Genomic DNA, 13,452 nt, shown 5'->3' with positions numbered 1-13,452 from the left:
CACGAGCGCTAACTAGCAGCTGAGTTTATTGCGCAGGGCGCGAAAATATACAGAGGAGACAGTAAACATGTGACAAAAAAACAATATGGCACAAAGAGCAAAACATGAGTAAGAAAGAAAACAAAAACACAAGACAAAAGCACAGAAAAAGGCCAAAAAAAGTCTATAAGGAAACGAAACAGAAAAGTTAGGGTAATATAACTATACTTGTGCGCACCAAAACCTTCGAGGAACCTTAGTTCCTTCTCGGACAGAGACAAAGGAGGCCTGCTAAGGCAAGACACCTGTTCACGTGCATGCATTTGCGCAGCCTCGACGATGACTCCTACGGGATAAGCCTACCAGCACCAGCCTTTCGTTGCAGAAGACGACCCAGTTGCTGGGAGACAATGAACTTTGTGTCATGCCGTCAGATAAGGAGGGTGGTTTCACTGTTCTTCCTGATTGCTTGTATACCTAGAAAAGGCGGTCACAGCTATTGGCTCTGTTTTCAAATGTTGTACCGACATTCATCTAGATGGAGTAAAATCGCAAGCCAAGGAAATGTGTCGTAAGCTAGAGTTGAAAGAGCGCAGTATATTAGCAAAAGTGACAAAATTGGGCTCAGCATGTTTTTTTTTTCTGCCAAAACACATAAAGTCGACATGCCCTTCCGAGTCATTGTGACAGAAAGTGGAACGCGGCAAAAGCAACTCAGCTTGTTTAATCAGACCCATCTAAAGTGTCTAAAGATTGATGACCCATTTCTGATAAAAAACTCGCAGGCACTGATAGAATTTTTGAAACAGTGAAATCAATCTAATGTTTTCGGTTTTTCAATTGACATAAAGAACCCTTACTACTCACTGCCTCACGATGAGGTATTAGAATGTGATAGGGATAACATAGAAGTTTTCGTGGAATTGAATTCCAATTAAAGACTGGCATCAGTGCGCGACATTTTCTTGACCTGGTGTTGCTGTGCCCTACCTGTACTTTCGTGCAATGGAATGATGACATTTATCTGCAGAAAAAAGGCATTTCAATCGGCTCAAGCATAGCACCTCAACTCAGTGATCTACTATATCGGCAAAAATTGGCAATAAACTGCAGAAAAAGTTAGAAGGCTCGCATGTCGTCAAAGTATTCGGATACGTGGATGATTTCTTGATTCTTCTCAATTGTGACCCTTCTTTGTTTCACTGAAACGCTAGGTGTGTTTGAAGATTGTTTAAAGAGTCTTGTGTTGACACATGAAATGCGCGAGAATGACAAGTTACGCTTTTTGAATTTAAGACTGTTCTTTGGCTCACAGCACATCTGTTGGTGTGATGAACCACGTGCGCAGAAACCTTTACTTTCTTTTTCTTCCACTCAAAGGAAGGTAGTTAAGCGAGGCATAGCACGATCCTGTCTTCAGAATGCCTTAAATAGGTCGTGCGTCCACAACATCTCTGCGAGCTTCAAAGCTCAAGTTTCCCGGTTTAAGGCTTCGGGTTTCCCTGAGGCGTTTATCGCATCCGTTTCTGAGACTATCCTGCGGACTAATAAGGCAGAGCAGAGGCAGCGACAGGATCCGAGCAACACCGATACAGAGCGTGAAAGGTTAGCCGTGATTCCATACAAACACCAGTTATCACACATGCTCAAAAAAAAAAATCGGAAAACGAGTTGGAGTTGGTGCCCTGTTCTTGGCACCGTTCAAATTATTCAGCCTCACGAAATCTACAAACCCCCTGAAAAAGCAGTGACAGTGGAATCCAGAGTTAAGCATAGAAACAGGTATGCGGCATGCTCCCGGAAAATTGTCTATAGAACCCCCTTTCATGCTGTGATTGTTATGTTGGAACGACCGGAAGGTGTCTGAACGATCGACTGAGAGAACACGCTAACAATGTTAAAAACAGGAAAGATGGTTTTCTTGCTCAGTACTGCACTGAGTGCAACTGTGTGCCCCTTTTCAAGGACACGGCGACGCTGTACAAGCACAAAGATGAGCGCACCCGAGTCATTGTCGAGGCCACGCAGATGGCTCGCGAACAGGTGTCTTGCATTAGCAAGCCCTCCGTATCTCTGTCCGAGAAGATACTAAGGTTCCTCGAAGGACCCGAGCCCTAACTTCCAACTGATTTTATTGCACAGAGCACAAAAATATATAGAGGAGACAGTAATCATGTGACAAACACCATATGGCACAAAGAGCAGAACATGAGTAAGGGAACAAAAAAAACAAAAAACAAAAGCACAGAAAAGGGCAAAGAAAAGCCTATAAGGAAACGAAACAGGAAAGTGAAGGTATTATAACTACTTGCGCGCACCAAAACCTTCGAGGAACCTTAATTCCTTCTCGAACAGAGGCATGGAGGGCTTGCTAATTCAAGACACCTGTTTGCGTTCCATCTGCGCGGCCTCGACGATCCTTGTGCTTGTACAGCGTCGCTGTGTCCTTGAAAAGGGGCACACAGTTGCACTTAGTGCAGCTTCTGAGCAAGAAAACTTTATCTTTCCTGTTTCTAACATTGTTAGCGTGTTCTCTCAGTCGATCGTTCAGACACCTTCCGGTCGTTCCGACATAAAAAGCACCGGGTGAAAAGGGGGTCCTATAGATAACTTCCCGGGATCATGCCGCATACCTGTTTCTATGTTGAACCCTGCATTCCGTTGATGACTGCGTTTTCAGGGGGTTTGTAGATTTTGTGAGGCTGAATACTTTGAACGGTGCAGAGAACAGGACACGAACTCCAACTCCTTTTCCGATTTTCTTGAGTCTGTGTGATATCTGGTGTTTGTATGGAATCACGGCTATCCTTTCACGCTCTGTATCGGTGTTGCTCAGATCCTGTCGCTGGCCCTGCTCTGCCTTATTATATAGTTCTCCGGATAGAGGACACGTGGTTACTGTGTCCTCTATATATTTTCGCGCTCTGCGCAATAAACTCAGTTGGAAGTTAGCGCTCGTGTCCTTTGTGTGCTTCTTGTCTCTGTGTCGTCGTTTTGTTCTCGCGCTATAACTATCGTCTTGAAGATAACAGCTCGCACGAGAACGATCGCCAAAATTATGTGCTGAGCTCGGAACGCTTTCGATACCTACAAACATGTCAGAGAGAGAAAGAGAGAGAGAAATAATATCAGAAATTATAGACATATCAGAGATATCCACTGAACTGATGGCACCAATCGGTGAAGCGGCGCAGGCGCAGCCCTGTTTACGCGGAAGCTTCCCGCGCTGGCTGCACGGTGGCGCTATACGCGCTGCTCTGAATGCTCTGAGATCACCGATGTATTCAGTTGGTACGATGCCTCTCACGCTCCGATTGCGAGCTGCCTCTGCATCTGGAGACTCTTAGCCAAGGACCAGAGCGGCCAACCGAATACGCCATTAGCAACTAGACCACCACGACGTGGCTGCTTGGTGCTGAGACACCTTCTAAAAATATATTGGACGCGTAGAAACAGCCCTGATTATTCCCTAGATTCTTTCGGTTTTGCAGTTTTAAGGCTTGCGCAGCTTAGTACAAGCATCGCCTTTTTCTTCTTTTTTTCTCCTTTGGGTGTCTTGAAGAATACGGCAGAAATGGTCTGATCTATGAAGGTCAAACACCAACAAACATGCTGGTCTCTAAAATAAATGCAGAAGTTCATGAACTGTGATTTGTGCACCTTCATCAACTCAAGAATATTATCATGTGCTAGTCCACTTTCACGGGAAGCCTTCGAAACATGCGCCACCTTGGTACACTATACTTGTTACAAGAGACCAAAACAAGCTCTCTGTGAAAATAACAAAAAAAAATAGCAGAGCACACCGTTCCTTTTACGATACGCATGCATACGAGTTCACTGTTGACATGGCTCAAGTAAAGATCACTCCAAACCAGTGCTATAGTTTCAAGCCTATGAATATTCATACAGCTTTTCGTTTCATTGCACAAGGTTGTTATTAAGGTGAAATAGGATCAAGTATAGAAATGACTCCAGCGACATTCTACAACACTGAGTGAGCTTAGGTTCGGTGTTATATTTTGTGACTGCTTCTTTTACACTGCACATTAGTTGGGCCTGTTTAAAATGCAATAAAACAAGTCATCGACGTCTCTACTGATTGCCTTAAAATTTTCAGGGTCACCATTAGAATTAAAACTATTTCTTCAGAATGCACGAGTAAATGTGGATTATTAAGACATAAAGTTGACAGCATACTTTGCAGAACAGACACCTTATGCTGTCAAGTTCCTGAAATTATTGCTCGCAAAGGTATACTTTCGGTTCTTGTGTTGTGACAATGAAGAATAGGTCAAGATGACACCGTATTGTTTGCCGTACGCTCTTTTCAAGGCGATCAGGACCCAGATGCTCTGACAGCTGAAACGCTTCCTGTTGGGTCCTTTTTCTGGGAACACTCTTGGAAACGAAAATTCTGTTGTACCACTGTATTAGTGTTTTGCAAAATCCACCCATCGAGAGCTGTCACAAAGAATCCTGCTTTATAAGCATTTACGACCCTAAGCTGGTTATGCACAAGACAGTTCATTACACGGAAAATGTCCTTTGACTTATACGTTCAATTTATGCTCAGCAACTTATACTCAGCAATTACAGAGAAAGAAAACGAAGTACCCCCCTAACAGAATACGTTGTGACAACGGGCTATAACATGTGATCGGAAAACATTATAAAAGAAAGTAAACCACAAGCGACCTTTTTAATAACTTCATATAGCGTGAATAAGCGCGATATTGGGGTCAACTGCATGGTCATGGAAACCAACCGACAGAGCATATTTAATGAAAATATGTGGTACAACTGTAGAGCAAGTGTTCAACATCGCCCCATAGCCCTCTTCCTCGCCCCCCCGCTTGGTTATGAAATCAATGTCCAACTGTAAATTGACCAATCGGAAAAATGCCACATAAATGGTGATAAATCACTGATCCATTAAGTTGACAGACGTAAACGTAATTGACCTGATCCTGTACCAGAGATCAAGCGCCCTTCGTCTACGCTTAACTTTTCTCCGGGAGAGAACAGTATGGTGGAGAGGTCAATAACAAGGTGGGTAAACTTTTTTTTTTTTTCATCCAACCTCCTTCTCTCTGTATAGGCGTCTTTTAAAGAAACCCGCTAGAGGGGTGAACCCCCTCGAGCGAGCGTGCGAAATCCGAGGAACAGCCCACGGGTCGCGTCGAGCGGGCCGGGCCAGTACACCTGGCTGGGTAGCAGCAGGAGGCCGGGCGTGAGGCCATCGCAGCGTTGTGCGAGCGCGCGCCGTTGACGTCAGCTGCACGCGGTTGGCGAGGGCGGTGCCTGGGCCGAAAAGGCGGTCCGTCGCCGGGGAACGGCCCTGCTTTCGCGCCTCAGCCGCCGTAGCTAGCGCAGGCCAGAGCGTGGTGGTCGTCGCGGTGGTTGAGCAGAGCGTGCGAAAGCGGCCGCGTAGCGGAGTTGCCATCGCGCGTGCGTCTACCGGTGTCGTCGGCCATGCGAGGAATGGAGCCGTTGCCGCTGAGTCGCGAGCCCCCGCCGCCTCCCCCCAAGCACCACCGCGGGATGGGCTTCTCGATCGAGGCGCTGATGAGTTCGCCAGCCGTGCCGGCGGCGCCGACGAGCCTGCTTTGCATGTGGCCCGCCGCCACTGCCGAATGGATGATGCGTGCCGCCCTGCAAACACCGCACGGATTCTTTCCCGTAGCCGCGCCCAGGTGCGAGCCCAGGAGCGAGCCCGCAACAGGTAAGCTTGGCAACGAGGTGCTTGCGTTGGCGTAAAACCGGGATTGTACTCGAAGGACACCTATTCATTAATTTCCCTCGAGTCTTGTCGGGGATTGACTACCGCATCGGTCGGTGATCGTCTCCTCAATGGGCTCCATAGCTCTCGTTGATTGTGGGAAGGTTGAAGATCACATTGACCACCCCTGCCTATAATGATCTCGACTAGCTGCCTATGAAAGGAATCATATCACGTTTAATTTTGTGAGAAGGCTTTTATGGTGCCGTCCTATACTGCATTGGGTGGGGTATTTGTTCATTTATATGTTTAATACTTGCCTCTGTTTACGGCGGCCGATGCATTTCGTGATGAAGAAAGTGAATAAAAATTCTTCGTGTACCCTAATAATTTGCGAGGTATAAATTCTTCAAGTCTCTGTCTTCAGCATTGAATGAGGAATGATTTGGGGCAATTAATAAGCAGGAACAGGCGTATCCCTTAACACGAAAGTCTCGTTTACATTATGTTCCCGTGTTCGCATGGGGAAGATTTATAGGCAATCAAGTTGTTGCGACTCCACAAAATGCGTTTTTAACAATGATACACTTGCTTTTTCTTTTCCCAGCCGACGTGCTATCAGTAGCAATGTATTCTCATACGGCTGATGCTTTCTCCTATTCATTTGAATTTTGATAACACGGCTGCGTAAGTCGGCTTTCATTGATATTTTTATATATCTCATACTTCCTGTTTCAGTATTCTAGCTGGCAGTATGTGATCCGAAAACGGCGTGCATGTGACATGTTCCCAGCTGTTGCAATTGTGCTGAAACAGTTCAGAGCTAATATACTACGAGGAAGGCCAGCGTTTGTCCATAAAAGAGCAATCATGGCACCCGATAGTTCGTGTGGTGTCAATACGATGCTGCTGATCCATGTGTGGGATAATACGTATTTCTGAAGATACGTTCTTTTTCCCAGTGCGAGGTGTAGTTGAATAAACCAGATTCCACTTTTTTTTTTTCAACGAGATTCGATTGTTCGTAACTGGTATTACAAACTTTGGGAAAAAATTACCTGAAGTGGTTGTTGAACTGCTTCATATTTACTCCAATTTAGTGTTGTTTGTCCTTCCCACATCGGACATGAAGTATACCTGTAGCTGTATATCGCACACTCAATCGGAAAATTTCCCGTGATCTTTCAAGACAAAATAAGTATGCGGAACGGTGCGTCTGCAGTATTTTTCGAAAACTTTATCAGTAACGACGTGTCTCAGCGTTCGTCTATGGCGCCACTTCATAGTGTTGCGCGGTACGTCCAATCTGAACACTATATATCACACTAAACGAAAATGACCTGAAATAACCTCAAAAACTGGGTAAACCATTTGTCCTCTAGCGCACTACCTTTCCTGGGTTTCTTTTACCACCTACTACCGAGGTAAAAATTTACTCTCGTCCTAACTGAGTTTTTGAACGTAGGGAGAGTAGTAATTATTTACCCCAGTGAGGTTTTGAGCGAGTATTGAGAGAGTAAATTTTTACTGCCTTCACAAGGTTTTTGAGGTGGTTTCCGGGAGTTATTTCCGGTAGTATAAAAAATAAAAATTGACGGGTGAATTTGCTTAAAGTTGAAAATTCATCAAATAGCAGAATTGATTGAATTTATTAAACGGCAGAATTGGTTACACATAGATTCACATACAGACAAACACGCACACACAACAAATGCAGAATAATACACCACTAGAACAGACTGCACGCGTTGCTCAACTACACTTTGACAATCCGGTATATATAGGCACGACTTTTTGACCGGCCCTGTAGTACTGGTAGGAGAGCTCTTTTTTTGCATTGATTAACAACAACGGTTGAAGGTGCAAGCGTAAACTTAAGGTGGGCTGCAGGGCACTAAATGTCACACTGACCTTTTATTTTAAATCTACCCGGTCTCACCTTTTTGAGTATCCAATAATTACTTGGCACACCGGGCTCATGGCCCCACGCGTGTTAGCACTGCGGATGCACAAGTCCATAAAATATACCTAAGTACGCACAAACCATGGTAGCTCAATGATTTTCATTGAGCGACGGTGCACAAACGCAGTAGCAGCACGTATTTATCACAACGGGCGTAGTGGAGCGGTGCACGCCTCCACACAAGCTTCTTACCGACGGCGCACTAGGCCTTTTCGAGGAGCACGGCTATCCGATGAAACACAGCTGGCGATCACAGAACACATATCCTGTTCGAATTTCGTCGTCATTTCAGACACAAATGAACACGTGACCGCTATCTTACGGGGACGGGGCGGTGTATGCATACTTCCAACGAAAGACCACCGTCCGGGTTTTCTTCGTGCTCACCGGCAGCCGCTTGTTGGTTCCGTCGGCCTCGTATCGGCTTCGCGCTACATGTTTGAGAACAGTTGGTGCATGAGGTGGGCGATTCGGGCAGCACTTTACTCATGCAGACATCGCCTACTGTGGAACAAAATATTTGCGATGCTTCTTTCACCTGCCCCGGCGACACACTCCCACTGGTCACTGGCGGCCGCGGCTCGGTGCCGACGACAGAGTGAAGCATTTTGCTTATTGCTTCTCCAGTAGGCAAGCACGGACGATGACACCAGATTGATTTTGTTACCACTGGCAGATCTTCGCGATTCGGCTCGGAAACGAGATATCCGCGACGTGCAGGTTCGGAGGCGCTCGGAAGCGCACAATCGCTCGATGATGTAGAAACACGTGAGATCCATCAGCCCAACCAGACACACAGACACCGAGCTTCTTGCACCGTCTGTCTCCAAGGGCACCGGTGAGCAAAAGCCAACAATTTGCGAAAATATGCAGGACAACTTTCCACAGCAGGTTTTCTTTCTTTTTTTTCTTCTTTTAAGATCCCCCCCCCCCCCCGTATTTTTTTCTTTTTCGTTCACAGAATGCTGTTCTCGCTTGTTGTGCTTATGCAGCCGCCAGTTCCAGTGAAAGTGCGTTGACTCGAGGTCAGTCCTGAGGCACGGCGATAAAAAAAAAGATATGTAGTCTTCGCGTACCTTCATGATTCACTGAGAGCGTCACAATGGGGGGCATGGGGCAAAAGCCACCGAAGCAGCTGCACCTTTCAGTCACGTGGTAATAAACTCTGAAACGCAGGTTAAAAATCACGTGATAGAAAACTCCCTACGTGGTAAAACTGGATTTTGACATCCTTTTAGTACTTGCCTGAGAGGTGGTGGTAAAACTATGTCATGTACCACCTTTTACTCCTACACGAGGTAGTAATTTTAAACGCGAGAGAGTTTTCAGAGGTCATGAGCCACAAAAACCCTAAACTCGGATAGTTTTTGCTTACACTGTATGTGTGATGCACTATAAGCTCACATGACTGAAATTCAATCAATGGTTCACGGGATCATATCCTTCGAATAATTCTGCCTCTACAACTTCGTTCCTCTCTTCCTCTTCGATCAATGTTGGTCTAGAAACGTTCACGACATCCAAGTTGAATCGTTTCCCACGGGGCTTATATGGAGGTTGGGTAATTTACTCAAACAATGATTTATTTTACTGTATCCGTATTCGAATTCCATATCATCAGGTATAAGGAATTGCTCTATAGCATCGCGTTGATTTGACGCACTGCCACGGCCATCATTATCGAAGTTTATTTTGTTCAAAACCAAAGCTGAGTCAGCGCACTTACTGTACGTTTGCAAATGAAGAGCATACAGGTATACGCATGCATTCCGTTCATGCACCTGTTAATACTCGCTCCCATCAGTTCCCTTGGAAATGTTTGTGAGCATGTATCGGCACCTAATTGAAGCAAAATGTAAGCAATTCGGTACTCTTGACAGCAGGCTTCGAGCTTCGTCAGGTGGATCATACAAAATAGAGGGACACAAGGGGTGAAATCATTAAAGTACTGTTCAATAAATGTCGTTCAAATGGATAAAGTGCGAAGTGCTTGTGTCAGCGTTCACGCACTGCAGCCTCGCGTTTCTTGATACAACCCGTGAAGGGAGTGATGCATGTATATCTTCAAAGCTCGAGCTCATGCCACACGTTTGGGAAAAGAAAATAATTATTTGTTCGTCCGGGCTGACTACCCAGAGAATGAGTAATACGCGGAACATGCTTAATTTGTGCTGCTACATCAGAGTTCAAGAAATATGTTTTGGAATTTGGAAAGATCTGTCTGACACCCCCTTCGAGTGGTTAGGGCCGATGATATTAGCTTCCTGATTAATCTTCTTCTTGTTAATTATTAAAAGTGTTCCGAGAAAAAAGACTATAGGTTGCTGAGTATAAGTAGTTGACTATTTAAAAAAATGAAAAGCGTGCTCTTTTTCCTAATTTGTATTCGCTACGTAAGTGTTGGTATCTACAATTTACGATAAATTATTGACTCTGTTGCTGAATTCATGCGTAGATATTATCACAAATGCTGTATTCGACTGCTTTCGACATTATGGTCAGTTCTCTTCATGTAGATGTTTTACTTGTTATTTACAACGTACGTAGACATTTTGTAATGTAATAGCTCAGTAAGTTCAGCAGCAGAGAAAGTCACTGGAAAACTCCGGCCCAACTAAGCAACAAATAAACTCTACGTAGCAGGGTGTTCTTGCTTTGAGATAAATTTACGGATTTACTATAAGAAATTTATTATTAAATTAAAAGCACATTTTTCTGATTAAAAATATACATAGCAACTGCCAGCATAGAACACACGCGACGTATTTGGTTATAAAAACTACGTATAACTGTAGGTGCGCGCTACAGCAAAAACAAGAATTTACTGCTGCTCAGAGTTGCTATAAGTCCGCTGATTATATATATTGTAGGCATTCATTAAGCACATCTTCTATCTTTACACATATTCATCATCATGAGTGGTCGTCATCTTCTTCTGCTGTGGGGACTTGGCTTGTCTGAGTTCTGTGCCTTGGGCGTGGTCGCTTCATCGTGTCTTCCGGGCCTAATAAAGGTTGCCTTTACTGTTACATCACAATATATATAAAAGGGCCAAATACGCTTATAAGCGTATTTGGGCCTTTTTTTTCTACAAGTCGCTTTTACAATTATGAATTTTTAGTTTTGTTTGCTTATTTTCACTTTTGCAGCAAAGGTGGTAATTTTGGTGACTATCTCGTTCATCAACAGTGCGATTGTCGTACACCAACAGCACGACTGTTGGTCACTATAAGGCGCGTTTGTAGATTACTCTGGGTAGTTAATTGTTCAAGTCAAACTTACGATAGGGGGAAATCAACTACAGTAACGTTTACCACGCACTGGCACACGTGCATTCAGCCGAAAAGAGACCATTATGGCGACTATATACCTGAGACGTTAATATATGCTTTCGTTTGCATATATCATCTGTATAAAATAACTATAGCGTTCTTTTTTTTTCAATTTTTCAAAAAATGATGAAAGAAAGAGAGAAAGAGAGAGAGAGAGAAAGAAAGCATATGCACGGAGGGAACGATGATGAGGGGCACGAAGCGTCCGTCCATCTGTGCGTCCGTTCATCCGTGCATGCGCCCGTCCTCTGTCTGTCTGTCTGTCTGTCTGTCTGTCTGTCTGCCTGTCTGTCTGTCTGTCTGTCTGTCTGTCTGTCTGTCTGTCTGTCTGTCGGGCGACGAGCACGAGTCATTGCGGCCCTCCGCGCCCGCCGCTCTGCTTCGCGCATGCCCTACCAACGATCCCCCACGTTCGGCGACGATCCAGAAAACTGAGAGAGGCACTTGTTCCCCGCGCATCCAGGCATAGCTCGCGCAGCAGCCAATCGTAGTGCAGCGGTACAGTGCCATCTGTATTATCCTCACTCAACTGCAGTTTGCATGTACTTCTATGAGACATGCCGTATATTATACTGGTTGGAAGATACTGCTGGTTACGCCTGACGCGGATCATGGCAAGACCAAAAGGACTGCGCTCCTAAAAAGAAAGAAAAAAAGAAAAAGAGAAAAAAGAAAGCAAGAAAGAATGCAAGAAAGAAACAAAGAAAGAAAGCAAACAAGAGAGAAAGAAAGAGAGAAAGAAAAAAGAAAGCAAGGAAGAAGGAGAACAGAAAGAAAGAAAGAAAGAAAGAAAGAAAGAAAGAAAGAAAGAAAGAAAGAAAGAAAGAAAGAAAGAAAGAAATTTAGTGTGGTGTTGGCGTTGCAAGTTAGGTCAGCATGCTGCGTCGCGACATTTTATTTTTTTCATGAGTGTATTCAGCAACGCGTGTCACCAGCTGCGTCAATACAACAGAGGTCATCTGCCGTGCTCTGACAGTCCCACTTTGGCCTCACAACGAAATGAAAATTTGCATCACGTAAGAACAATGGGGAGAGCAGGGGGGGGGGGGAGGCATTCGAGCGTATACGTGTACGTGTGCGTGTTTTTAAAAAATAAGGTATGTTGTTGTTCTCGTTCATTCAGCAATTTTGAACACATGTTTAAACTGCGCGAACAAGAAAACTCGTTAGAAACATAACACGCGTGCACACGAAGCACAGGTGTCCAAGTTTGTTTATTTCTTGAAGTTACAAGATTTGTAAACGTTAACAAGGAGTCATCGAAATGATAATCATACAAATTGCGATAATGTGGCAGCACCACATATATGTGTTACAATCCCGAAAGGATTCTGAGGTGGCCGTCTAAGAAATTTATTTCTTTACACGATAAGGCTGATGAGAGTCAACTAACACAAATGTAGGCTCTTTTCGCAATGAAGAGAGCATCGATGACATCTACATATGTTTTTGGTTTCTTGTTTAAGAAAGGAATCATATTTATTCCAGCTTAACAAAATGGCTGCCGCGGTTCTTGCAGTGTAAGGCAATATCACTGCTTGGGCTAGTGCGCATGGATCACTTGTTGCCACGTTCATTGCATTAAGCAGCCTTGGTCACACCGAAAGGTCCCGCACAACCCTGTAGATTTCTTCACCACGGATGAGTTAGTTCACTTCACTTATCCGCTTATCCATATAGTATTCCGCGTGTCAAATTTTCCAACTAGTACAATTGGAAGTGTCGTGCAAATAGAACGAGGGTAGTACGTTGAATTTTGCAAATTGCTTAAAAAAGTTGAAGTGCAACAAAAGGGGTGATAACACAAACCCAATAGTACTTCTTGATGAGCAATTGGTCTTTTTAAATGCGCAGCATTTCTTGGCGAACTTCGGTGACTTGGATCGTCTCTATATGCCGATCAAGCCGCCTACGACTTTTAACTCTTCTGGCCGTTTCGATAACGAAATCTACACCAGAATTGGTATGGCACAACATGACTGTATGACGACTGACTAGTCATAACATGAAAATCATGACATGTATGTGATGAATGTCACGATTTACAAGTCACGGTCTTGCTGCTCTTGCGGTGTTTTCGTTCACATGATATATTGAAAAACTGGTCTGCTATAACATGACTGCATGGCGAACATACGTGACAGGCCCGTAGAAATCAGGAAATGCATGTCACGTAAGTCATGACTACACGCAACGGTCATGGTGTGCTCGTGGTCGTTTAACTTGTTTCACATATACCAAACTTGGCGTTACGTGACGTGAATGGATGACGAAAGAATATGACTGGTGCAATTATGATAATCATGACATGCGTGTAATCTAAGAGTATGCGTACATGCCACGCTCGTGATGCACTCGGGGCCGTTTCACTATAGCTTCACAAATACCAAATTCCATATTACGTGATGCGAACGAACGATGAAAGTAAATCACTCGTCCAAACATGATTATCATGC

The 13,452-nt window shown here is 44.4% G+C and overlaps 1 protein-coding gene across 1 annotated transcript in view; it reads left to right on the top strand.

Annotated features, from left to right (window-relative positions):
• Nucleotides 1-5,346: 5,346 nt before the first annotated feature.
• The window catches only part of unpg (homeobox protein unplugged), a 65,317-nt gene continuing 57,211 nt past the window's right edge, over nucleotides 5,347-13,452 (top strand). Inside the window, exon 1 of the mRNA XM_075893823.1 lies at nucleotides 5,347-5,704. Within this exon, the coding sequence (XP_075749938.1) occupies nucleotides 5,455-5,704 (250 nt within the window). The 5' untranslated portion in view covers nucleotides 5,347-5,454. The remainder of the gene's footprint in view (nucleotides 5,705-13,452) is intronic.

This window comes from Rhipicephalus microplus, chromosome 4 (genome assembly GCF_043290135.1).
Source record: "Rhipicephalus microplus isolate Deutch F79 chromosome 4, USDA_Rmic, whole genome shotgun sequence".
Taxonomy (NCBI): domain Eukaryota; kingdom Metazoa; phylum Arthropoda; class Arachnida; order Ixodida; family Ixodidae; genus Rhipicephalus; species Rhipicephalus microplus.
Note: the sequence above shows the minus strand (reverse complement) of the source record. Positions and strands in the feature narration are given on the sequence as shown.